The sequence below is a fragment of the Rhinolophus sinicus genome, chromosome 15 (genome assembly GCF_057876585.1).
Source record: "Rhinolophus sinicus isolate RSI-liver-muscle chromosome 15, RSI-T2T, whole genome shotgun sequence".
Taxonomy (NCBI): Eukaryota; Metazoa; Chordata; class Mammalia; order Chiroptera; family Rhinolophidae; genus Rhinolophus; species Rhinolophus sinicus.
In genome coordinates this window covers 23,433,350-23,458,389 of record NC_142515.1, presented here as the reverse complement: position 1 = coordinate 23,458,389, position 25,040 = coordinate 23,433,350, and the positions used below count along the sequence as shown (strand labels likewise).

Sequence of the window (25,040 nt, the reverse complement as noted above, 5' to 3'; positions counted from 1 at the left end):
GACATAGGATTCCTCGTTTTCAACAAGTCCTGAGGGAGATGAGAAAATAAGTTACCCAGAGACCCTGTCAGAAATATTCCTAGATGATGAGACTCTCATCTCACTTCCTCTAATATCCTAAAATCCCAGTTTCCCTTTAGATTTGCCTGCAAGAGTGGTAAGAATGCAAGAGGGGCCTAGAGAGAAGCCTTTTGTAAGGGTGGCAGTTGGTTCCCTGCTCCCTGGAAGCAAGGCTGCCTTATCAAGATCTCCCTGTTAATCCAAGAGGGGGCTTCTAGGACCCTGCAGAAGGGCCTGGGGTCGCTGTCTTTTATGTGTGAGAACTGTGACTACAATTGGCTCCTGAAAGAGACCTGGAGCTAAGCTGTTTGGGGGGAGAACATGGGGGAAGGGAGGGGAGAGCTCCTGGAGGGCCTCCCTTCTTGGGGGTCTCTCGCAGACTGGCTGGAGCCAGGCCTCCTAATCCCCGCAGTAATCATTCCCAGCCGCTGGCTGGTCTAGGCCTCATCCAGGGTCTGTAACATTGAACGTCAGCCATGCCTTCCAGATGCACACCACTAGGTCAGTCCTAACCTATAAAGACGTGGGTTCTACATTCTCGTCTCCCTAGAATGTTTTGTGTGTTCTCAGGAAATCCTTTAGGGGTTTCCATTAAAGGAACTTTGTGAGGTGTCCGTGAATTGGGGATAGAGGGATAGATACACACTTGCCTGTTTGTCTTGCCCCATCCTCCTAGCAGACACCCCCACACAATACAAACCAGAATGATGGGGGAGGGGAAGTTAATGCTCCCCCTGCCCTATGCCCTATACAAATACATTCCATTCCACACCTGTCTTTATTCACATCAAGATGAGCCCAAAATGTGTTCAGGAGTCCCTGGAACCTAGAAAGCAATGAGGGATCCCTGAGTCCTGTGTAAGGGCCCTGGGAGCCACTGACCTTGGACACAGCCAAAGTGGATTGAGGCAAAGTACTCTGCTTATGTCCAACTGGATGTTAAGAATCTCCCTGAGAGCTCAGGAAGGGCCTGGCCAAGCAGAGGCCAGCTGGATCTCAGATTCAGCTGTGAGAGGGCTGCTTTGGTCCTCCAGCAGCTTCTTTACTGCCGTTGGGTTTGAGAAGGAACTAAGTTCACTGGACTTCTGCAGCCCAAGTACTCCGGCTGTAAATACGGCCCAGATACCTGTAGACATCATATGCTGCCTTGGGTTTCTTGGAGGGAGGGAGCTCTAGGTGCCTCCCTGCAATGCAGGCCTACTTCCTGTTTGTGCCTGTGGGTGGAACTTTATGAGTCTAAGGGAAGCCAGGCCATGCTCTGTGGGGGGCCAGAACTGGTAGGTCTGCTCACCTGGCAGACACTACTTTAGGGGAAAGTGAGGTGTGGGGGCACGCGGAGCCAGGGTGGGAGGGAGGAGGGGACAGAGGGGCGGGTCTGTTTTGGTGAAACCCGAGCCTTCTTTGTCTGCTTCCCAGGGGTTTTCCCTGCATCTGGGGAGTGGGCTGAGAGTGGACCCGGTTTGGCTCCCTCCAGAGCAGGGGCGGTGGCAGAAAAAGTCTTATAGCCAGCTTGGTTAGGGCAGCCGGGTGGGTAGCTTAACTCTCGGTCACGTGCCGCTCGCCCCTTCCCCAGGTCGTAAGCCAAATCCTGTAAGCTGTGAAGTCAGAGACCAGAGGGCAGCCCCGGGTCACCGTGGAGTTACTCCGGGGTTTGGTACCGGCTTGGCTATTGAGTGGGTGCTGAGCAGACCACTCCTTTCCCTCCGTCGGGGGCGCGGCCTCAGCGGCCCCGCCCCTCTCCACCAGGCCGGGCCTGGCGGGCGCTGCGAGTCCGGCTCCCGAAGCGGGCTTAGGAGCCGGCGGATCTGCATCGAGGAGGTGCCCGCACTGGAGCAGGAGGAGCCGGGCAGGAGCTGGAGCAGCGGCGCAGGTGGTGCTGGGTGAGTAGTGGGGGCGCAAAGGTGTAGGAACTCCCGCCTCCCGCACAACTCCGCTCCGGATTAAACTTTGCGGTCTGGCGAAACTGGGGGTTAGGATGGGAGTGGGGGGGGGTCCCTGAACAGGGAACCGACACGGAAATTCACACCGACGGGCCCACACACGCGTGCACACACACCCACTCACGCACTTGGGACACACGAACACACGTGCACCCAGGAAAGGACGCGCCCAATGAGGTACTCTTGTAGCCCGTGGAGCAGCGCCACTGGCTGGCGCAGACCCCCAGCGGGCACGGCGCTTGACAGGGGCGGGAGAAAAGTGCAGACAGGGGCGGGGCGGGTGAGACACCTCGAGCTGTTCCTGCTTCCCCGCCGCCGGCAAGTGAGGACTAATATGCAAAACAGGCGCCCAGCCCGGGATCGCTTCGCAGACGGGTAGGTTGTGCTTCTCCCACCCCGGCCTCAGGGCGACGACCTTCCTCGCTAGTCCAGGGCGAGTTTGCGAGGTCCCACAAGGGGCTGTATTCCATTCTCCGCCTCGAGAGGTGATAAGCCCTCCCCTAGAAATGGGAGCGTAACGCCCCCTGGAATGGGTTAGCACAGGAGGACCGGAGACTGTTGGACTGCGGTGGGGTTACCTGGTCTCCTAGCCCTTCTCCTGAACACATTCGTGGTTCCCCATCCCTGAAGGTATCAGAGGGGGGCGCTATTCTTGATAGCAGTGGACGGCAGCTCCTACCCCATTCCTCCGGCCTGAGGAGCAACGGCCTGAGGAGCAACAACCGTAGCTACTTGAGCGCCTGTCGGTCCCCTTGCTAGTACCACCCCTCCTTGCAGAACTAGGAGCTCCTCCCCCCCCCAAGCTAGGGGCAGAAAACGCACTCATGCGAGAGTGGGAGTCCCCCACCCCAAGAGAATGCAGGACCTCCTTTTCAGTACCAGAGTGGGCCTATCCCCCTCCGGTAGAAAGGAGGACGAACCCCCATCCCCTCATCCCACTCCACTAATGAGATAGTGGGCAGCGGCCCTCGGCCTCCCTCCCCGCCCCACCCCCCACTTCTGCGCGCGCGCGCACACACACACACACACACACACACGCACGCACGCACACACACCACACACACACACACACACGTTGAGCCCAGCTGCTGCCCGAGCTTCTGGGCAGTTTGCCAGAAGGGGGAGGAGGCTCCTAGTGCCCCAGGAGGCTGGGATCAGGGCAAGGCCAGAAGAGGGGTTCTCTCTCTACAGGAGAGAGGGGCTCCGTCTGTTCTTGTGAGGCTGAGGGTTTGAAATGAGGTGAGCCTGAGGGTGGCTGTGCTATGTTTCCCTTTCCAGGGAGAAAGAAAGAAAAACAACCCTTTCCATGGAGCTAAAAATAGAGCTGAGAGCCGGCCAGGGCTGTGGCCTGGAAGGGGGGGATGCTCCTTCCCTGGGCAGAGGAGCTCTGGCAGGCCTGGGCGGGGGTTAGAGGGCGGGTGGCTGTCCTTGCCCAGGGGTGCTCCATCAGCCGACCTGACCAGTTCACATAGACCCCCACGGAAAGTCTGTATGGTAGAATGTTTGAGCAATATATGTATGTGTAAAAAGTTGTGTGTGAATAAGACTGTCAATGTGTAAAACATGCTTAGACTAAGTGTGTTTATTAATATTGTGACTACGTGTGAGTTGTGAAAGTATGCACAACTAGGCGTGTCACACCGAGTGTGTTGTATCTCTGTAAGTTGTTGGCTTGAAAGACGGAAAGAAGGAACACGGAACCACGTGATGGATGAGACTGATTGTGGCTGTGTGAGACTGAATGTGGGAAAGGTCGTGTGGGTGTTAAGGTTGTGTTTGCCAGAAGGTGAGAATATTCGTGTCCCTGAGAAGACAGTGGGATGTTGTCTGCTGTGAGGCTTCTGTAGGTTTGGATTGTAGATTTGGACAGGCTCACCCCAGTGATTGTTGAGGGGCCAGGGCCTTCATCTCTGAGCAATATCCTCTTTTATCAAATGACCCTGAGGGAAGGTCGGGGAGCACAGAGCTGCGCCTGGTGCAGCCCTGGGCTCCAGGAGAAGGGGGATACAGCGCTGGGGAGTCCTGTAGGGCTCCCCTCTCTAGGTCGGGGGTTGGGGGGTAACTGGGCGTGTTCTCCGAATCCGCCGCCAGGTGGCGCCGCCTCCGCAAATCCAAGTGTGCCGCCTCCAAGACGCTGGGGGTGGGGCAAGCACGGACCGAGCCTTAGCCCCTGACGTGTGCTGGGGGGGCGGGCTCGGGGCCCGGGCCGCGGGCTAGGGTGAATGGCAGCTGGCCTTCGGCCTCCCACTCTGGACTCCGAAGCCGGAGAGTGTCTGTGAGGGAGGCTTCAACTAGAAGAACGGAGGGGGTAGGGCGGCCGCCACGGCGCCAGGCCCTTTGTGCTCCAACAATGACCAGCCGCCACTGGCCCCGGGGCCCCGGTTGTAGTAGAGGGTGACCTGCTGCCGCCGCCGAGTCCTGAGCCGACCGAACTCCCCAGACATACAGCCACCCGGCCTGGGAGGGAGGGATCCTGAGTCCTGCTGTGCAGCACCAGCGTGCGCCCCGCGAGACACGCGTGACGTGGGGTGCTTGCGCGTGCCCGCGCCCCGGGGGCGGGGACGCCCCTGGGACCCCTCCCCCGCGCTGCACCGCCCACTTGGGCCGGGCGGGGTCTGCCCCGCGAGGGGCGCCGCGGAGGCGGGGCCGGGTCCGGCCGGGCCGCTCGGAGTGGCCGCGCGGGCTGGAGCCGGGCGGCTCGCCGGTGGAGCGCGGGGGGCGGCCCGGGGCTGAGCATGGAGCAGCGCGGTGGAGGTGAGGGGGGCTGGGGCGGGGAGGCCACCTGGGGGTGTCCCCAGCTTCTGCGCGGCGGAGGGCCAGTGGGGCGGTGGCATTACATGGTTCCCCCCACTTTATGGAAGGGGCGGCGGTGGGTGGGGGGCCTCCCTGTCTCGGAATTGGAACTCGTGACCCCAGACTCGATCCCGCTTGACTGGTCCTTGGAATTTGGTGAGGGAAGAGTTTCCCCAACTCTTCAGCCCCCAAAACAGGTCTGTGGGACCTCGGACCTTGGCCAGACCTCCCTCGTGCCCTGACTGAACTCCGCCCTTGGCTCCCCCCAACCACTAAGGTGGGGTGTGCTGTGCCAAAGTGGCCACTCAAGGAGTGCTGGGGAGAGCCGGGGTTCCCTTTCCCACAGCCACAGACGCATTTCTCAAAATGGAGCCTCCACTTGCCCCTCCTTCTCTCTCGGGCTCCAAGAGCGGGAGCAGGGCTGGCTGGGCCTGGCTTTCCAGGCGCCTGGCTCTGGCTCCTTCGGTGTCTGGCTCGAAGAGCCCAGTTTTATTTCCTTTCTGGGTTTAGGGGCCCCCTGGCTGCGTGGGGTTCAGGGCCCCCTGCTTACTGGGTCTGCCTGTCCTCTTGTCTGCCTCTGAGTCTTTGTCTCTTGTCTTTTGGGTCCCTGTCTCTCTGAGCCTGTCTGTCTCCTCCCCTCTGTTTTCACTCTCTGTGCTCACTGAAGTGAGGAAATGCAGACAGATGTGCCAGACCCCACTGCCCCCTAAAAAGCCCCTTCCCCACTCTTTTCTCCATGTCCTGAAGTGGTCTGCAGAGGGCAGAGAAGGGGGTTTTCCATCCGTTTTTCTCAGGACTGGCACTTATGCGGTGGACACTGCTCACCCCCACCCCCAGCTCCCAGTTGCTCCTTCCTCGGTCTGTACATCTTCCTGGGTCTGAGGGTCTTTTGACTTGAGTGGGGAGGTTGGGGGCGGACTTAATGGAACACAAGCATGAAAGAAGGGGAGCAGATCAGGCAAAGGAGTCAGATAATGTTTTCTCTACTTCTACACTCCAGTGAGGGACAAAAACCAAGCTTCCACTCACCCAATTGGCCCTACATGCCACCCAGGCTCCCAGCCTCTCTATTCATACACACTCTTTGATACACACTTGTGTACACTCACTTTCCTGTTCACACATTCATGTGAGTTCACACATATTGGATATGTGAGTGGACAGCTATCCAAATATATTCTTATATAGTCAATGTCATACACCACAAATCTGCTTAATTATGCATTTTAACTTTCACAGACTTTTTAAGAGTGACCCCCTTATTTACATACGTACTCATGTAAGATGCACATATGAATTCACACATATACTCATGTATGTATGAATTCATCCAAACACATCTCATATTCATGATGTCTTCACACATTTTCATATGTACAGTGCTTATTCTCGTGCTCCTGTGCACAGTCACACACACAAATAAGTAAACGCACACACTCCTCCTACGCAATTCTCTGTCCACTTCTTGGCCCCCGCTCTGCATGATGACTTCAGCAGATGCCTGAGTTCTGGTCTTCAGCTTCAGGATGGAGGAGGAGGGAGTTCCGGGTGGAGACTTTCCGTCCCCTTACAGGAAGAAGCTGGGCCTGGGGAGGTGGAGTCCTCTTTCCTGGGCTCCAGGGAAGTGAGATCTTGGAGCAGGTGTCAGAGGTGATGGTGGGGTCTACCGTCATCCCCTCGGGGTCACACTGGGGAACATCTAAAGCTGGAAGGTTTCATAGAGGTTGGCAGTGGGCCTGTGTAGGCTCCTTTAGGCCCGACTGATTGGGTGCGGTGAAGCTAGGAGTTGTCATGGCAACAAGCCTGAGCCTACATCCACCTCTGAGAGGCGGAAGACCCGATAGGGTACCTGTGGGCTCCCTAAGATCTCTGGGTTTCTTGTTTGGCCAGCTCCACCCTTGCTGCCTCTCTGTCTGGGAGAAACTAAGGCCCAGCTGGGGGAGGCTGGGCACTGCCTGGCCTTGGCTCTTTGTTCCTTAATTACCATTTGAGTTGCTGACTGCATCCCTGAGGTTGCCTCTGCCCAAACTGCCCTCTAATGAGGCCACCTGTCCCAGGAGACCTGGGACCGCTGCTGGGAGCTGGTAGAGAAGGCGCCTTCCCTCACTTCAATCGTGGCCCCTGTGAGGGATGCAGGTTTGGGCTGAGGCCTGGGCCTCTGCTCCCAAGGGACCTGCATAACCACTAGGCCTCCCCTCCCCTCGTCATCCTGCTAAATAGGCTCAGTCTTCAGCTGTGTTCAGGCTCATGCTAGGCAGTGGTATGGGGCACAGGGAGAACTGAGGTTTGTGCCAGTGCTTAGAGGGGAGCTTCCAGGGGGCATCAGAGATTGTTATTGATGCCAGAGGGCTATTTTACCTGGGACCAGGGGTCAGGAGAGGGACTTGGCCTTGTATTGGGAGGGGGCTCAGGGTGGAGGGACTCTGACACCACTGCCCTGCTCACAGGTTCCTCCGGAGGCCCTTGGCCAGGCCTGAGCCTCTACCGCCATGGCCATTGTGCAGACTCTGCCGGTGCCACTGGAGCCTGCTCCTGAGGCCGCCACTGCCCCACAAGCTCCAGCCATGGGCAGTGTGAGCAGCCTCATCTCAGGCCGGCCCTGCCCCGGGGGGCCGGCTCCCTCCCGCCACCATGGCCCCCCTGGACCCACCTTCTTCCGCCAGCAGGATGGGCTACTGCGGGGTGGCTATGAGGCACAGGAACCGCTGTGCCCAGCTGTGCCCCCCAGGAAGGCCGTCCCTGGCACCACCTTCACCTACATCAATGAGGACTTCCGGACAGAGTCACCCCCCAGCCCCAGCAGTGACATTGAGGATGCCCGAGAGCAGCGGGCATGCAATGCCCATCTCCGTGGTCCCCCACCAAAGCTCATCCCTGTCTCTGGAAAGCTGGAGAAGGTGAGGACCAGCCCTTCCTTTGGGGCCTGGGTGGAATCAGGAGTCCCCTGGAGAAGCTAGAGGAATTTGGAGGCCTATTTAGAGGAAAGAGTGTGGGCTCCAGATTCAGCAGACCTAGGTTCTAATCTCAGCTCTGCCTCTGGCTGTATGACCTCAGGGAAGTCACTTAACCTTCCTGAGCCTCAGTTTCTGTATCTGTGAAGTGGAGGTAATAGGTCAGCTCTCACAGGATTGTTATAAGAATTAAATAACATACTATGTAAAGTGCTTAGTCTAGTGCCTGACACATAGTATGTACTCAATAATGTTAGCTGCTTGATAATACTGTTACTACATAGCAGCGATGTGTTTAACTTTAAGTAAAGCCTTTAACTCTGCTGAGCCTCCATTTTCTCATCTGTAATATGGGGATAGTGATAATATTTTGCTTCTATGGTTGTTAGAATGATTAGAGATAAGCCTTTTAAATTACTTGACATAAAGCTGACACTCAGGAGGCCCTCAGCTAGTGGTAGCAATTATTATTAATATATAGGGATGGGAGACCCCAGATGGGAGGGCAGGAAGTATGATAGGGGCTTGGAAAGATTGGGCAGCTCATCCTCAGTGTCATATGGCACCTCATTTCAGAACATGGAGAAAATCCTGATTCGCCCAACAGCCTTCAAGCCAGTGCTGCCCAAACCTCGCGGGGCGCCATCTCTCCCCAGCTTCCTGGGTCCTCGGGCCACCGGACTGTCTGGGAGCCAGGGCAGCCTAACACAGCTGTTTGGGGGCCCTGCATCGTCGTCGTCTTCCTCCTCCTCCTCGGCTGCCGACAAACCCCTGGCACTGAGTGGCTGGGCCAGTGGCTGCCCATCAGGGACGCTGTCTGATTCTGGACGAAACTCACTGTCCAGCCTGCCCACTTATAGCACCGGGGGTGCTGAACCAGCCACCAACTCCCCAGGCGGGCACCTGCCCTCCCATGGCCCTGGACGGGGGGCAATGCTGGGGCCAGCCCGAGGGGCCCCTGCTGGCCCCTCCCATTCAGACAGTGGTCGATCTTCCTCCAGCAAGAGCACAGGCTCCCTGGGGGGCCGCGTGGCTGGGGGGCTCTTGGCTAGTGGTCCTCGGGCATCCCCTGATAGCAGCTCCTGTGGGGAGCGCTCCCCACCACCGCCCCCACCCCCTCCACCCCCTTCGGATGAGGCACTGCTGCACTGTGTCCTGGAAGGGAAGCTCCGAGACCATGAGGCAGAGCTACAGCAGCTGCGGGACAGTCTGGATGAGAGCGAGATGACCATGTGCCAGGTGTGGTCAGTGGCGGTAATGGGGGTGGCATGGCAGGACATCCAAAGGTGCTGGAAGCCAAGAAGCATTTGTGTTTGTTCTGGGGTGGAGGAGCAGGTGGTAGGCAGTTGCACTTGTAACCCCACCCCCACCCCAGCTGTCTGGCTTAACTGTAGAGTGGTGAGAACTCAAACTCAGCACTGCCATGTACTGTTTTTCAGACTTGAGCAAGTTACTAATTCATACTGAGCCTCAGTTTCCTCTTCTATGAATGGGGATGTTTCTGGCCTCTTAGAGTTAGGAGGGTTAAGTAAGGCAAAGGGTACGAAGTGCTTGGAATAATGCCTGGCGCCTAGGAAGTGCTACATAAGTGCTTGCTGTTACTGTTGTTTTTCTCTTATCACAGAAGTAGTTGTCACTATTGCTGTCCTTATTCCTATCATTCTTTAGTGGGATCTAGCATCCCTGAGCCCAGACCAGTGGGCCACCAGAACAGTCGGTGATTGGGGGTGGCCAGGGCTCGAGGTTTGGGGGAGCTGCCAGGACCCAGGTCTTCCTTCTTGCCCACAGGTTTACGAGGACCGGCAGCGGCATTTGCAGCAGGAGCGCGAGGCCCTGCGAGAGGACGGTGCGGCCCAGGCGCAGCGGGCACAGCGGGCCCAACAGCTGTTGCAGCTGCAGGTGTTCCAGCTGCAGCAGGAGAAGCGGCAGCTGCAGGATGACTTTGCACAGCTGCTGCAGGAACGGGAACAGCTGGAACGGCGCTGCGCCACCTTCGAGCGGGAGCAGCGGGAGCTCGGGCCTCGGCTTGAGGAGACCAAGTGGGAGGTGGGTCCTGCAGGGACAAGCTCAGAAAAGGGGGGCCCAGTTCCTTACCTCTGAACCTGCCACCCCCAGAGGGCCTCCTGTTCCTTACCTCTGTGAGATGAGAATTCCCCCTCTTTCGGGGGAGGGGACACCTCCTGGTGCCCCTAAGTTTGGTCTCCTCGTTGGTATGGTCTAGTGCCCATAACCAGTGGCATCCCCACCCACTGCCTTCCAGCCAGTGATAATGTAGTGCTTGCTATATGGAAGGTACCATTCTAAGCATGTTGCATAGACTATCATCTATTTCTCATAACAGCCCTGTGAGGTGAGTACTGTTAATACCCCCATTTTCGAGATGTGGAAACCGAAGCCCAGAAAGGCGAGAGCCCAAAAGTCACACCTAGTCTATGGCAGGGCTGAGATGGGAACCCCAGCAGTCTGGCTCCTTGATCTACACTTTTAACCAAAACACTAGTGCCTCTCAACTGGAAATGTGGACACTGTCGTCAGTTGCCCCCACTCCTACAAAACCTGCCACCATCTAGGCCTTAGGCCTTAGAGCTCTGCAGTGCTTCGTGATGGTTTAAAGGCACTCACTTTGAATGAGAAAGATGAGTCTATTTCACTTTAGCCAATGACTAGCTGTATGACCTTGGACATGTTACTAGGCTCACCTCAGTGTCTCCATCTGTAAAATGGGTGTAATGATCATACCTCCTCAACTGAATGTACCACATGATGTCAAGGCCTGACCCCCAGGGATAACCCTTCACACCACCTTTCCAACTCTCCCACCCTCCTTCCCCCCAGGTGTGCCAGAAGTCAGGCGAGATCTCCCTGCTGAAGCAGCAACTGAAGGAGTCTCAGGCAGAGCTGGTGCAGAAGGGCAGTGAGCTGGTGGCCCTGCGGGTGGCTCTGCGGGAGGCCCGGGCGGCGCTACGGGTCAGTGAGGGCCGGGCACGGGGACTCCAGGAGGCAGCCCGAGCACGAGAGCTGGAGCTAGAGGCCTGTTCCCAGGAGCTTCAGCGGCACCGCCAGGAGGCTGAGCGGCTGCGCGAGAAAGCTGGGCAGTTAGACACTGAGGCGGCTGGACTCCGGGAACCCCCTGTGCCACCTGCCGCTACTGACCCGTTTCTCCTGGCAGAGAGTGATGAGGCCAAGGCACAGCGGGCGGCAGCCGGGGTTGGGGGCAGCCTGCGGGCCCAGGTGGAGCGGCTGCGGGCTGAGCTACAGCGGGAGCGGCAGAGGGGCGAAGAGCAGAGGGACAGCTTCGAGGGGGAGCGGCTGGCCTGGCAGGCAGAGAAGGAGCAGGTGATCCGCTACCAGAAGCAGCTGCAGCACAACTACATCCAGATGTACCGGCGGAACCGGCAGCTGGAGCAGGAGCTACAGCAGCTCAGTTTGGAGCTGGAGGCCCGGGAGCTTGCTGACCTGGGCCTGGCTGAGCCAGCCCCCTGCATCTGCCTGGAGGAGATCACTGCTACCGAAATCTAAGGCCCTGAGCATCCCATCTCTGCAGGGAGCTCTACTGAAGGGGAACAGTTGCCTCAGGTCCACTGGGCCCCAGAGCCACTCATCCCTTGGGATCTAGACCTCTGGGCCCCTGCCAAGAACTCGGGGCTGCCCTATGACTTGGATGAGCAAGATCAGACCCCTTGGACTTGGAGGTCCCCATGTTCACTGTCACCCAGAGGCTCCTACTCCACCTGTTTCACTCCACCCCTGCTGCCAGTGCCACTGCCAACCCCATTCACCCCAGACACTCACCAGCTTCCTCAGCCAGGGGGCTGGAGAGAGGAAGGGGCTCCCTCCTTTCCACACTCCCTCGCCCCAAAGCCAGAGAGAGCCAGACAGTGCCAGCTGCTCCAGATGTGCCTGCCCCCACCCTGCCCATGCTGGGGGACAGAGCTGGGACGGGGGCCTGATCCCCAGCTTCCAGCTCTGCAGCCTTTCTCCTGAGGTGAGGGGGCTGTAGTCAGACCAAAGGAAGAACTCAGAAATGTCTTGTTTATTTGTGTTTGTGACCAAGGGGCCCTCCCACACCCAGATTTATGGCCTCGTTTTTCACTTGTATATTTTTCACACTGTAAATTTCTTGTACAAACCCAAAGAAAAAAATTAAAAAAATTTTTTTTGTTTGTTTTTAAAAAAAGTTACTGCGCTGGATAAAGCTTATGGGGACTTGTTTGACCCCCACCCCCGCTTTATTTGCTGGCTATTCCCCTACCCCTCATAGAGGTCTTAGGGGAGAAAAGATGATGGGGGAAGGACAAATCCAGCAGAAAGTTTGAGGTCCTAGTGGACCACAATATGAAATGGTCTCTCAGAGTATGAGAAACTAGAAAAGCCTTCCATCCTGTTCTTTGCACAGAATATTGCTGGGGGCTGGACGCAATGACTGTATCTGAGAGCCCATGTCCCTCAGTGCTTGGGAATATCGAAGCGGGCATCATGAGAAAGTGCCCACAAATCCCAAGCTCCAGACCTTGGGTTTCTCAACCTCCTTCCTATCTCGGGAGGTTGGGAGCAGTGAGCAGGTGACACAGGCTGCCCAGTAGCACCTTGTCCTTGACACCAAGTTTGTCTGGAGACGGCAGAGCCTTAGGGACAACTGGGGAGGGAAGAAAGCAGGGAGATCTGAGTCACCGGTGTGGAGCTTTGGGTGTAGGCAAGGCAGGCAGCTGTGGGAGGCTCCTGAGTCCTGAGGAGGTGAGTAGGTGAGGTCTGGGAGAGAGCTGGAGGATTCTGGGGTCAGTGGGAAGATCTGCGGTCAGCAGGAAGACTCGTGGGGTAGGTGGGCAGAGTCAGGAGTTTGTTTCAGGAGTCTGGAGGGTTGGAGAGTGGACTGGGCTGGGGGTCAGCTGGAGGAGCCTGGCATCAGTGGGAGGGAGCTGGGCATTGGTAGGAAGGGCATTAATAGGAGGGTCTGGGAGCCAGGGGGAGGGAAATGGAGTACCATCGTGGGGTCAGCGGGCAGGGGAATTGTCAGCAGGAAGGCACCTATCGGTGAGGTCTGATGAGTCAGAGGGTAAGGGTGGTGGGCTGGGCCCAGGGACCCTGACCACAAGCTCCATGGGCTCCCGAGCCTTGTTTCGATAAGCCCTGCGGATGGTGTCCACTGCTCGCTGGTGAGTCACCTGCTCCAGGCTCTCTCCATCCACTGCTACAAGCTCGAAGCCAGCCTGGGACGGGAGTGGGAGAATCACAGCCCTCACTCTTCAGGTCACTTCTACCCCAGGACCAACCTCACCTCCATCAGCTAGGACACTCCTCCCCATCTGGGTAGAGGGGATGGACAATAGAACTTTTGTGCCTGGAGCTGTTGGGGGCTGGGTGGGGCACAGACAATGGCCCTTTGTCTCTTGGGACTAGGGCTGGAACAGGATGGGCTGCCCTCAGTCCCAGGCTGGCATGAGGGGGCAGATTTTTCCTTTGGCCTACTCATCCTGCAGGCCTGACCCCCGCCCCCAATGACCTGGTCTAAACATGCCTGGCTGGCAGCTAAGCATATACCAGTCCACCCCCACCAGAGTCAGCTCTGGGCCAAGGAGCCGACCTGAGTGTGCTTCACCCACCTGCAGGGCCCCACTAAGGAAGGCAGCCCCCCCAGGGAAGATCTTTTCTATCTTCACCATGGGCTGCACCTTGGACTCAATGCCCCCTGAAATGCTGATGCCTAGTGAGAGAAACACGGGGTGAGTGCACCATGCCCCTAAGACCCAGAGCTCCCAGGACAGACCCAGGACCCCATTCCCAAATCCGGGGCCCCCAACTTCTCCCAAACCCCGATTCTATTACTACTCAACTTTCAACTCCAAAATCCTCTAGATCCCAAAGCCCCCAAATCTAGACCCACCAACTATACCCCAATACCCAATTCCTTTAACTAGGCCCAGGCCCCCTAGTCACATCCCAAAACCAAACCCACCAAACTTACCCAGACCCAAGAGCACCCCTGCCAGGCCCAATCCCACCTGGACTCACCCAAGGACTGTTTCATCTTGGACAGCGTGACTGTCCGCAGCTCCCCACTAGGGGCCTTTGTGGCTGCCTCCTTGGCTGTCATGGCAGTTCCATTCTCGGAGGGCCCGTGACTGCCTCCCACCTTAGCTGCCTGCCCATCCAGAGGTCGCGGCAGAGGGGGCCTGGCCTTCCGAGGCTTATGGTAGCGTCCATTGGTCGTGCTGGGGTTGGGGATAGGTACCGGGGATGGGGAACGCCTGCGTCCGGGGGACTTGCCTCGGCCCCGGCTGCGACTGCGGCTGCGGCTCCGGCTCTGGGCCGGGCCATGGCTCTGGCTCTGGCGAGGGTCCTCTCGTGTCAGGGGTTCTGTCAGCAGCCAGTTAGGCCTTGGGGGTCGGGGAGCAACAGGGGGTGGTTGGGGAGGGGGTGTGCAGGTGCTTCGGCATGGAGCGAAGGCATCTACTGGCACATCTTGGAGAGGGGGTATCCCTTTATGAGGGTGATGGGGGGCAGAGGCACCCAGGGAGACCTGGAGGTCCCCCAGCCGCTCCCTGAGCTCCCCATCATCTTCCTCTTCTGAGAAGCCATTCACAGGCAGCAAGTAGAAGCCTCCGCGACTGTCTGGGGAAGAGGGCCAAGGTCAGACTGCCTTTTCCTCACTAGCCCAGACCCCAGTCTTTGCCTGCGTTCCTGGGCCAAGGAGCCCCAGGCCTGGGTGTGCTCAGACCCTACAAGCAGCATTCCCCGCAGTGGGTCACGGCCCCTGTTCCACTGGAATAGTATTTTAATACTTTCTATTGTAATACTTACAGTTTTATTTGAATGTGTCTAAAACAAAATATGACTCACACACCTAACTGGTAATTTCTGGAGATTATTGCATAGAATGAGACTAAATTTAAAAAGCGGGTGGGTTTAAAACCAATTATTAGGTAAATAATAGTGGTGAACGGATGTGACAGAAATGGTTCTGGTGGACAATGGCTTTCCTTCAGAGAACCACACATACCTCTGAAACCACAATAACCCACATGGGGGAGGGACAAAAGGCCTGTTCTCCCTTCCCCAATCTCCCAGGGGTGTACCCCCTCCCCAGGCTCTGGGACTCTGACTAACCAGGCACAGGAGTGATGAGGTGACGCTTGGGTGGTGTGTCCTGCCGGGATGGTCGCAAAGCAGGAGGCCGTACTGCTTAAAGAGAATAGGTCAGAGGCAGGGCCCCACTGCCAGGCTCCCTGATGGACACAGCTAAAATAACTCAGGCAGTCTCTGCCCCCTCTCCACAGGGAGATGCCACCCCTCTCCCCACCTGGGGCTCAGGATCCGTAGCCCTGCCCCCCAGCTGCTGACCTGCCCGGCTCTTGAGGGCTTCAAACGCTTCCAGCTCCACAGGCATCACCATGCTGTCGAAGCGGCCCAGGTCAGTGGGCGCCACCACACTCCTGGGCAAGGACAAGAAATGGGTTGGGCAGGGGCTTCAGCCCTGGAGAGGTTAGGGAAGGTATCCAGGGACCCCTTCCTGCCTTCAAGCCCTCCCCACAACCCCCTCCCCACCTGATGTCCCGCAGCAGCAGCAGCTTTGCTGGCTTGTCCAGAATGGCCAGCAGGGGCCTCACCAGGTCCTCCACACCGCCCTCATGCACATACTGCAGAGAGAAGCACCACGGGTCAGATAAGCGCAGGGACTTCCAGAGCTGGGTGAGGGGGAATGCCTGGGCACGTGCGGCCCCTCCGCGTTTAGGAAAGGCTCTCCCCATCCCCAGGCTGTCCACAGGATGTTTCATCTTGGTGACTCGGTAGAAGCCTGTAATAATAATAGCAGGCTTGTAATAGCAACAACAGCAATGACAGCTTTGGGACAGGCACTTTTCTAAGCCTTTTACACATGGTCTTTCATTTAGCAACCAGCCTGAGAGAGGACATTAATTATTCCTGTTTTGCCGATGAGGAAACTGAGGCTGGGAGAAAAAGACTTTGCCAAAGCCACACAGATAAGGAAGTGTAAAGAGGGACTGGAACCTGAGAAGTCTGGCTCTTGCCTGCTCCAGGACCGGAAAAGGATGTGCAGGGCGTGGACTCTCTTCACCACCCCCACCTCCAAGCAGAAAGAAGGAATTCGAGCCAAACACTAGGCTGTGGCCCTGGCTGGCCCAGCATTTGTCTGCACACAGACCTACACATTAGGCTTTGTTCAGGGCTGGAATGGGGACTTTGGGGAAAGGGTGGCCCTACAGAAAGCCTCTCCAGTTAGTATCCATGGGGGTGGCGCCCCTTCTGCCTGGCACTGCCCGGATACTACCAGCCACACCCCACCTACGCAGACAAACTGGCAAACTGAACACTAGGAGCCACCCTACTTGTATAGCATACCGCCCCCTGGTGGTGAGAAGGAGACGCATACTGCTTCAAGGATACAAACACAGAGCATCTTGTATGGGCACAGACACAGGGAAACAGCGTGCCCTGGTGGTCAGAGTGAGACATTCATAAATATCTGGAAATAAAAGATAAACTAGGTATGTGGCCTTAAACCACACACGAAGTTATAGGGACTTACACATACACATGTCAACGACACACCCCTTTTGTCTGGAGAGAGATACACGAGTACATAATGGTACAGAAATAGTCACATATGTGTACACACTGCAAGTCCACAAATCTGCATCAGCACCCACTAAGGGCAGTGTACTGGGCAGTGGGGACACAACGAGGGAGACCCTGTTCCAGGTCTTCAGGAACTCAGTGTAGTGGGAACGAGGGGCATAATGAGCCACGTGCCCCCAGTGAACTACAAACCACGAGCAATGGGGCAGAGGGCATCTCAGAGGAGGACGGGAAGATCAGAGTAGGCTTCACGGAAACGGTGGCCTTTACACTGACATAGCCAGGACTCCTCTTCAGAGGGTCTGATCTCTTGGTGTGGGTGGGGCTTGGGTCAGGTTTGGGTGGTGTATCGAGCTCTTCAGGTGCCGTGGGGACACTGCGAGAGGCCAGCTTGGGCCCGTAGGAGGAGCTGAGGGATGAGGGAAAAGGAGCTGAACAAAGAAACAAACACAGAGCTCCCCCTAGTGGCCAGACTTGCAGGCTCGCAGAGCTCCACTTACCGCTGAGAGCTGAGCATGACACTTAACTGAGTTTAGCACAAAGACTCTCAGCTGCCCCCAACATGCACCCCATCTGCAGCTCTACTGTAAACCAGGCCTTGGTCAAGGGATGCGTGAATTACCACGTCTCAGTCTCCAGGTGACACACACATATCTTAGCCAGACACATGCATACTCACACACAGATACAATTATACAGTTAAGTCCACACAAACCCACGTACCCCACAGACAGACAAATGCACACATCACACAGGCATACAACACAGCCCCCGCCTTGACCAAGTTGAGGGAGTGGGGGGAGCCACAAATGATTTCCTGAAACTCCTCAGCTTGCCCTTGCATGGGAACCCATCAGAGAAACCTGGGGGTTCTTGAGACAGTGGGCTAGGAGAGGGTCTTCCAATCCCCTTGGAAGGGATGACCTGTGCGTCCTGCAACCTCCCCAACATTCAGGCTACAAAGACTCCCTCAAATCTAACCTCCACCCTACCCTGGGCCCTCTGGTCTGTTTGAAGTGGAAGGGAAAAGAGAACAACAGTGTGGATAGACGCCGTGGGAGGCTGGAGCTGTGTGGGAGTACAAAAGATTACTTACTTGGATAACAGGGCGGGGACCTGGCACCAGGCCAGTCCTATTGGCTGACCCAGAAGCAGAAGTAGGCAAGGGGGAACAAGCCAAGCTTCAGAGGAGAATGGAGGCACGTGACTGTAGGGACTCATATCCCCCAACTCATCACCTGTCTGGCTCCTTCCCTCCTCAGCTTAAATATCACCTCCTCAAGGAGGCCCTCCCAAACTATATCTAGTTTGTGCCTCTTGGGTTATTTTCTCATGTTCTTTTCCTTCACAGCACTGGACACGATTTGTCACATGGCTGTTTAGGTTCTAATTATTATCTATCTCCCCTTCCTGGCTATGAGGTGTGTGTGTGTTTGTGTGTCAGGGTGGCTTCTGCTCTTAATGACCATTGGCCTCACAGCATCAAGCCCAGATAATGGTCAGCAGACAGTGGCCTCAATGAGTGAGGGGCTGGTGACGCAGTGACCACGTGCTGGGGCTGGGGGCAGGCTAGAGGCTCACCCTGGAGCAGTGACGAGTGACGGCCAGCACCTCGTCATCAGTCAGCAGCCGCCGGGCCAGGTCCTGAATAAGGGGCCGTCGGCTCTCCCAGGCCTGCACCCGCTCATCCACATTGGGCAGATGGCTGGAGGGGCTCCCAGACCTGGCAGAGAGCAGGGCGCGGCCCCTCTCCCGGTCTGCAGGGCAGGAGCAAAGGGGTATGATGAAGGAGCCAGGAGCCACCAGGTAAGGAGGTAGGGGCTTCCCTCAGTGGGGGTCAGACCCCGGGACAGGCTGACATGGCCCCAACAGAGTCCCAGCCTAGCTCAGATGCTCCCCACCATGGTCTCCCATAGTTCCACCATTGGCCCCTCAGCTTCCCCAACACAGACCAGTCTGTTCCTTAATGAAGTCCTGACCCAGTGGCCCCCAGGACCCCTGAACATGCACTGTCATGCTAGTCTGGTCTCCATTGGAATTCTAGCACAGGCTCACTCATGTCCCCAAATCTGTCTTTAAGAGTTCAAACTCAAGCTCCCAGTCCTCAAAAGTACACCCCAATATCTGTCTGCAACTCTCCTAGTAAACTTAGTCCAGTTCCTTTTTGTTACCCCCAATATGCATCTCCCTATCTGCCTGATCCCTCATGCTTGACCCCAGCTGAGTTTAGCCCAAACTTCAACCACCCCCAACATGCACCCCATCAGCATGTAAACCAGGCCTCGGTAAAGGGATGCATGAATTACCGCGTCTCAGTCTCCAGGTGACAAACTTCTGCACGGGCCCCACTCCCCCTGCTAAGAAGAAGAAAAAGGCTCAGCAGCAGGCCCTGATTCTCAATCTGAAAATGGGGGTTCAGGGGCTCAGGATTGGCTGGATCACTGGCTGGAATGGAGAGTTTGGGCTGGAAGGAGCTGGGATAGGGAGGCAAGAGGCCCGGCCATGAGGATCTTGAAGGTCGTGCTCAAGCTAAGGACTCTGTTCATAGGCACTGGGGAGTCAGTGAAGGTTTGGGATCAAGAGAGGGGCAGTCTGAGCTCTGCTGTGGGGACAGAGTCCCAAAGAGCAGTTTCCAGGCTCTCAGCCTCACATGGAAAGGTGCTGGCTCGGGTAGTAGGTGGCCATCAGCTGTGACTAGTTGGCTGTCAGCTGTAACCAGTTAGCCATTGGCCACTGATATAACTGCCATGGCTGAGCTAGCAAGCGTGGATTGCAGTTAGCAGGGCGGATTGTAGCTAGCAGGGCGGATTGCAGTTAGCAGGGCGGATTGCAGTTAGCAGGGCGGATTGCAGTTAGCAGGGCGGATTGTAGCTAGCAAGTGAGGTTGGTTGGCAGAGAAGCGGACGGCGGATTGCGGATCGTGTGGCTCCTGCTTCCTGTGTCTCCAACCCGGCCACCAGAGAGACTATAGTGGTATGACTCTCCTATCTATGGCTCCGTGGGTGTTCCTTTTTGGCCTCACCATGTCCTGCGTTCTTATGTGGGGAGCGGGAGCTGAGACTCCGCATGACTCCCTGCGTGGTATCTGCTTATGCAGATTCATTTGGAAGCAAATGTATGGAGGCAAGAACCCCAAGGACAGTGTTTAGAGGAGTACCTACCTTCAAGGGACAAAGAGAAAAAGAGCCTTTGAAGGAGAAAGAGGAGTGGCCAGAGGTGGGAGGAGAATCAAGAGAGAGCAGGGCTCCTGGGGCTGTGGAAAGAGACATGAGTTGAGGGAGGGGGAATGACCTGCCCTGATTTGAAGGGATTGTCTCACCATGGGACTGTCACCTTGAGACCCCAGAGAGGGATAGGGCCCAGCTCCTCATCCTGTAGTTGTTTTTGCCAACCATCCTGTAGTTGTTTTTCCACTCTCTCTTCTGGAAACAGCACCTGATTTCACCTGGGGACCCCCATTCTCACTGCATGTACTCCAGGGTGGGCACATGACCCAGGCCAGCGATGAAAGTAGCCTCCCTCTCTCCCACATCACAGTGATTTGTTGGGCATGTGATCCCAGCCGGGCCAGTAAAAGCCTGGGACTTCAGCTGGGGTTATTTAAGGAGACCTCTCTTTTCCCTGCGTTGCTGAGTGACAGTGGCCATCTTAGCTTCAGTGGGCAAAGCCTGTATGACAATGAAGCCAGCCAGGGGAAAGGGAACCAAAAGACAAGGAGGGGCCAATGTCTGATGAGATTGTTTAAACATTTAGACCCAGGTTAAATCAGTAGCTGAGCCAAGAACTGCTTTTTAAAGCTAGTTCGGGTTGAGTTTCTATCATAGGCAACCCGGAGAGTCTGAACTCATCCACTCTTGGTCCAGTCTCTGAACCTCACTTGTGAGATGAGAGGCCCTCCGTGAGGATCCTTAGGAAGCCCCAGACATGAGTTAAGTCTGCCCTTCTGCCCGGACCCTGATCTAGAAATGGCCTTATTCGAGGATGGTTCTAGAACTGAGTAGGGCCTGTGGAGCTTTGGTAGGTGAAGCCAAATGCTCTAGGAAACAAGTACCCTTCCCTCCCAACAGAGCCAAGAATACAGGGATCAAACCCAAGCTCTTCCACTTCCTTCTACGCTGTGACTCTGTTTTCCCTTCTGTAAAATGGGAAGATGAAGCAGTATAACAATGACCACTACATTTTTTGAGCACCTTCTATGTGTCAGACAATGTCCTGAGTGATGAACATACACTAATTCACTTATTCCGCACTACTCCTAAAGATATAGGTATTATTACTTCTATTTCACTCATGAGGAAACTGAGGCTCAGGGGGTGGAGTGGTGACTCACAGCTAGAATCCCAGAGCTGCTGGGTGCCAAAGTGGACTTTTCCTCCATCCTCCCTGTCTGACCCACCCAGCACTTACCTCTCTCCATGTCCAGGCGAGGGCGGGGTTTGGCTGGGCTTCCACTCTCCAGAGTCCAGGCCTCTCTGCATCCATCCCCTGCCAGCCGTCCCTGCCGCCCTCCCTTGAAGAAGAGGTTCATCAACGTCTTGGAGCGCTGCAGGGCACCCTTCTCCCCAGAGGACCCCGACTTCTCCTTCTTCCGCTGCTTCTTCTCCTCTGCAGACACGAGGGCGCATCGGGAGGGGCTGGAGGGGTGGGCAGAAGGGAAGGACAAGGGGCAGGGGTGGGGGGAGGGGCAGAGAGAAGGGAGAATAGGGGGCAGACAGGCTCTGCAGCCCGGTGGGGAGGTGGGGTCCTCCTCTAACGTCCCACCCTTCCCCCATCCCACAGCTACAGCGATGTGAGGAATCCATGAGGGCTGGAGTGTGTGTGTGTGGACAGGCCTAGGAACTCCAGGATGAAGGGGATTGGTTAGCGTGGGGATTGACTAAGAGTGGGTTTGGGGCCCAGGACTAATTTAAAATGGGGCCCAAAGCAGGGTCTGAGTGTATTCTGGGGCTCAGGTTGGGACTGGGGGTGGGGCTGGGTGAAAGCCTGGGGCAAAAGGAGGTTTGGTGCACAGGACAGGGTGTGAGGGAAGTTTTGGACCAGGGGCTATGGAGAGAGCAATAGCCACCAGTCCCCTACGTACCCCACAAGGTCAGGTGACTCTGGGAGCGTGTGATGGGGGGCCGGGGCCTGCTGAGGGCCAGCAGCAGAGCAGTTTTGGGGGACTCAGAGAGCGCAGAGTCAAGGTGGCGGGCGGGCGGGGGTCCATTGGAGCGGATGGCTGTGTCCCTGAGGATGACCGTGGGCCGCACGCTGCACCAGGTCTCCACGCAGCCCCCCGTGTCGGGCTCTGTTTGCATGGCTGTGTCTGCCCGCCCCCAGCCTGGGCCACGGCTGCCCTGCTCCTCAGGCCCCAGGCAGACATCCATGCGGTCTGAGGGCAAAGAGCTGGAGCCCTCCGCTGAGCTGTAGGGGGCACTGGACGCGTATGAGGAGACACTGGAGCTGCTCTCAGAGGCGTGGGACAGCTGCTGCAGCACCCCGTTGCTCACTGCGGGCATTGGGGAAGGCAGGAGTGTCTCGGGGGTCTGGTGGGGTTTCTTTAGGGCCCTGCCAGGCTTGCCGACCTCCCCTGGGCTTGGGGGTTTGGGGAGCATCTGGCAGCAGCCAAGGTTGGAAACACGAGGTCTGGGGACCTGGTTGCCCAACATTCTGCCTTGCTGAGACCTTGGGCAGGTCACTTTCCCTCCTCCATCCACCCCCTGGGACTCCAGATCCTAGACAAGCCTGTAACAGAACGTGCAGTTTCTCAGAGGGGAGCCCAGAAACAGCTCTGGGCAGTGTGAAAGTTCCAATAAGGTTTTAGTGCCCTTGGCCATTTATTCTTCAGAGATTCTGGCCCCGCCATTGGGCCTCAGCCCTTTCTCTCCAACATTAGGGGCCTGAGTCACTTACGTCGGTCCAGCCAACAGTATTCAGAAACCATCTCCTTGTAGGCAGGATACCGGCCTGTCTCCTAAGGAGGGCACAGTGGGCAGAGGAGAGCATGGGGAGAGGGTGGGAAGGGAGGGTAAGAATGGGGAGTGATGGGGGTAAACTTTTCAACCTCATCACTCTCCTCCAAGTTCATTATGCTCTCACCACACAGGCCACTTTATTTCTGAACGTAGCAAATTCCTCTGTACCTCAAGGCCTTTACACTTGCTTTTCCTTCTGCTTAGGGTCCTTTCCTTCAGCTCGTTTTATAGCTAGCTCTTTCTCCCGCTTCAAGGTGTCACTTCCTCAGAGAGTCCTGTTCTGAACACCCCCACCTGGACCCAGCTAAAAGGGCCTTCTTAAATGACCCCATCCCATCTCTCTATTAATTTCCTTATAGCACTTGTCACAATTTGCATGTATCTAGTTTATTTGTCTGTCTCCCTCCAGTAGCAGAGACCTTGTTTTGTTCACTGTTGCAGCCTCAGTACCTGGCCTTGTGGCTGTCATATAGTAGGTGCTTACAACAGTTGAATGGATGAATAAATGAATGAATGAATGAGGGGCAGAGTGGGAGTGAGGAGGAGTGTTTGGGAAAATTTGAGAGGAAGGAAAGGGAGAAATGGGATGTGGGAAAGGCGTGAAATAGAGGCAGTGCGGGGCAGGGGATGGTGGAGGAGGAATTGCATGGTGAAATAGGTAAAGGCTTGAAGAAGGGAGAAGGGTGGAGCAGGGGCCAGGATGAGGCACTAGGGAGAGTGAGGCATCACCTCCTCCAGGAACCAGAGTGAGAAGGACCTGATCCTCAGGCAAGTGTGAGACCCACATGAATAATGGATCCAGCCACTTCCCCTGAAACTCAATCTCTGGTCCTAGCCCAGCCTTTCTTACTCTGTACCCTGAGGATGCCCACCACCTAGGTCCTGCTCAGAGCCACAGCTACCACCCAACCCTTCTGGGCAGGACATTTTTCCTTTTAATCTTAGGCCTCCACCACTCATGTGAAGGGACACTGCCCGAGGTGTCTGGGGAAGCAGGCCCGGAATCAGGGCCTGCTACTGGCCAGCTGAGTAATTGACTGTGGTTCCTCAGTTATTTTGCCTCTCTGTGCCTCAGTTTCTTCTTCTACAAAATAGGGATGAGAACAATGCCCGCCCTACCGCTCATGTGGCTGTGGGAAAGTCCTACACTGTAGAGCGACGGGCTTAATTCAGTACCAGAGGGCTCTAGGAAGTCCTTTCTACAGTCTGGCCTCTCCATGACTCCCACAGTGCTGCCCACCTTAATGGTCAACATGATGTGCGTTTGGCCCTTCAGCACCTCCACGGCCTGGCTGTGGCTGATGTCGTCGAACCTGACACCGTTGGCCGCCAGGACCTGGTCTCCCACCTTGATGCCATTCTCCTCGGCCAGCCCGCCATGGTCCACTCTGGGGGCAGACAGGCAGCAGTCTGATGGGCCCCCAGGCCTGCCCTCCCTCACCCCATTCCAGATTCTCTTTACTTGGATACAGGGATGCTCCAATTAAACTCCTGGACTCTCCTCCTGGTGACGCCGGCCCCCCTCTGCAGATTCCACCCCTGACCTAGGCCCTCATTTGGACATGGAGTTGGCCAGCCTCACGTGTTGACCCAACCCCAGATCCCAGCCCAGACCCCACCTTTTCCCCTCCCCATTTCATTCCCTGCCCAGCTCTCACTTGGACACATAGATGCCCAGGCCAAACTCCTTGCCCCCACGGATGTTGAAGCCCAGGCAGAAGTCATCGGAAGTTGTGTAGAGGTGGACGATGCGTCTCACACCGTCCTCTGAGCAGCTGTCGGACGGTGTTGAACTGCACTTCTCCACTACCAGCCGTCGATTCACAACGTCCACCCTGGGGCAGCAAGCAGGGGCCCTCAGCCTGGGCCCTCACCTGCCACCACTCACTCCCTTCTCTCAGCAGCCCCCACAACTGCATGGGAAAGGTGGGGTTGCCTTTGAGGGACTTCCCAGACCTGAGACCATCAGTGGGACATAGATTAATCAAATCTGGGAAACGATCCTAGTCTCCATTTGTTATTGAGTGGCTACAATGTGCCAGGCCCAGCTCTGAGGGAGAGACGCCGTTACTATCCCAGACTCAGCAGCAGCAGTGTAGAGGGCAGGGCCACTGGGGTCTGGGATAGCAGAGCTGTGGGCACAGACATGGCCTCTTTTTATCTCAAGGTCAGGCCTTAGGATCCCTGTGTTTCCAGCCCCAGGGATTGGGAGGAACAGAAGCCATACTAGCCAGGCCCATGCACAGCTCTGTGCCCTCGGCCTCTCCTGCCATGACTTTGGGTGAAGGTGCCAGGGCAGGCAGGACAGGCCTTCTCACCATGTGGTCTTCTCCTTGGAGAATTTGATGCCCGGCACACGGCCCATGCGCCTCACCATCATGTGCAGGCGGCTGCTGCCTGTCAGGACCTTCACGGCGCTGCCCATTGTGGTGCTCTCCAGGCTCAGCCCATTCACCTCCGTGATCTTGTCCCCCACACACAGGCCAGCCCGCTCTGCACCAGGGAAGAAGGATGGCTTGCATGGGCCACTCAGGAGAAGTCTCCAGCATGAGGCTGAGCCCCCATCAGACCAGGCTCCCTGGGAGAAAACTTCTTCCCTGAGATTGGGGATCCCCAGATAGGGTTTGAGTGTCCCCTATTAGCCTAGGGACCTGTCCAGTAGCCCACTCTGCCCTGGGAGGGAAGCCCATCTCCCCATCAGATCAGACCCACCAAAGATGAGGGCCCTTCCTCCCACCCCTGACAAC

General features: G+C 56.6%; 2 protein-coding genes across 4 annotated transcripts in view; one reads left to right on the top strand and one right to left on the bottom strand.

Annotated features, from left to right (window-relative positions):
• The first annotated feature begins 1,674 nt into the window (after positions 1-1,674).
• LZTS2 (leucine zipper tumor suppressor 2) lies at positions 1,675-11,921 on the top strand. 3 transcript variants are annotated; one of them, XM_019724936.3, is made up of 5 exons: positions 1,675-1,940; positions 7,241-7,690; positions 8,321-8,983; positions 9,533-9,790; positions 10,580-11,921. In XM_019724936.3, exons 2-5 carry the CDS (start codon positions 7,283-7,285, stop codon positions 11,261-11,263), a joined length of 2,013 nt encoding a protein of 670 aa, XP_019580495.2. In that variant the 5' UTR covers positions 1,675-1,940; positions 7,241-7,282; the 3' UTR covers positions 11,264-11,921. The 3 variants fall into 3 exon arrangements, with proteins under 3 accessions (XP_019580495.2, XP_074195269.1, XP_074195268.1); XM_074339168.2 differs by lacking the exon at positions 1,675-1,940 and adding an exon at positions 2,051-2,375; XM_074339167.2 differs by lacking the exon at positions 1,675-1,940 and adding an exon at positions 3,093-4,754.
• PDZD7 (PDZ domain containing 7) overlaps positions 11,759-25,040 on the bottom strand; it is an 18,889-nt gene continuing 5,607 nt past the window's right edge. The window contains exons 4-17 of the mRNA XM_019724932.3: positions 24,612-24,786; positions 23,952-24,128; positions 23,534-23,681; positions 22,232-22,292; positions 21,420-21,827; positions 20,747-20,944; positions 18,646-18,696; positions 17,921-18,096; positions 15,287-15,378; positions 15,083-15,174; positions 14,849-14,920; positions 13,754-14,353; positions 13,345-13,445; positions 11,759-12,951 (exon numbers count right to left, since the gene is read on the bottom strand). Coding sequence (XP_019580491.3) covers positions 12,736-12,951; positions 13,345-13,445; positions 13,754-14,353; positions 14,849-14,920; positions 15,083-15,174; positions 15,287-15,378; positions 17,921-18,096; positions 18,646-18,696; positions 20,747-20,944; positions 21,420-21,827; positions 22,232-22,292; positions 23,534-23,681; positions 23,952-24,128; positions 24,612-24,786 — 2,567 coding nt within the window. The 3' untranslated portion in view covers positions 11,759-12,735. The remainder of the gene's footprint in view (positions 12,952-13,344; positions 13,446-13,753; positions 14,354-14,848; positions 14,921-15,082; positions 15,175-15,286; positions 15,379-17,920; positions 18,097-18,645; positions 18,697-20,746; positions 20,945-21,419; positions 21,828-22,231; positions 22,293-23,533; positions 23,682-23,951; positions 24,129-24,611; positions 24,787-25,040) is intronic.

What these genes read in the sequence shown, in the direction of transcription:
- LZTS2 (XM_019724936.3), top strand. Translation starts at nt 7,283, where the DNA reads ATGGCCATTGTGCAGACTCTGCCGGTGCCACTGGAGCCTGCTCCTGAG. An exon ending in TCTCTGGAAAGCTGGAGAAG is followed by an intron (nt 7,691 to 8,320) that starts GTGAGGACCAGC and finishes ACCTCATTTCAG; the next exon opens with AACATGGAGAAAATCCTGAT. An exon ending in TTGAGGAGACCAAGTGGGAG is followed by an intron (nt 9,791 to 10,579) that starts GTGGGTCCTGCA and finishes CCTTCCCCCCAG; the next exon opens with GTGTGCCAGAAGTCAGGCGA.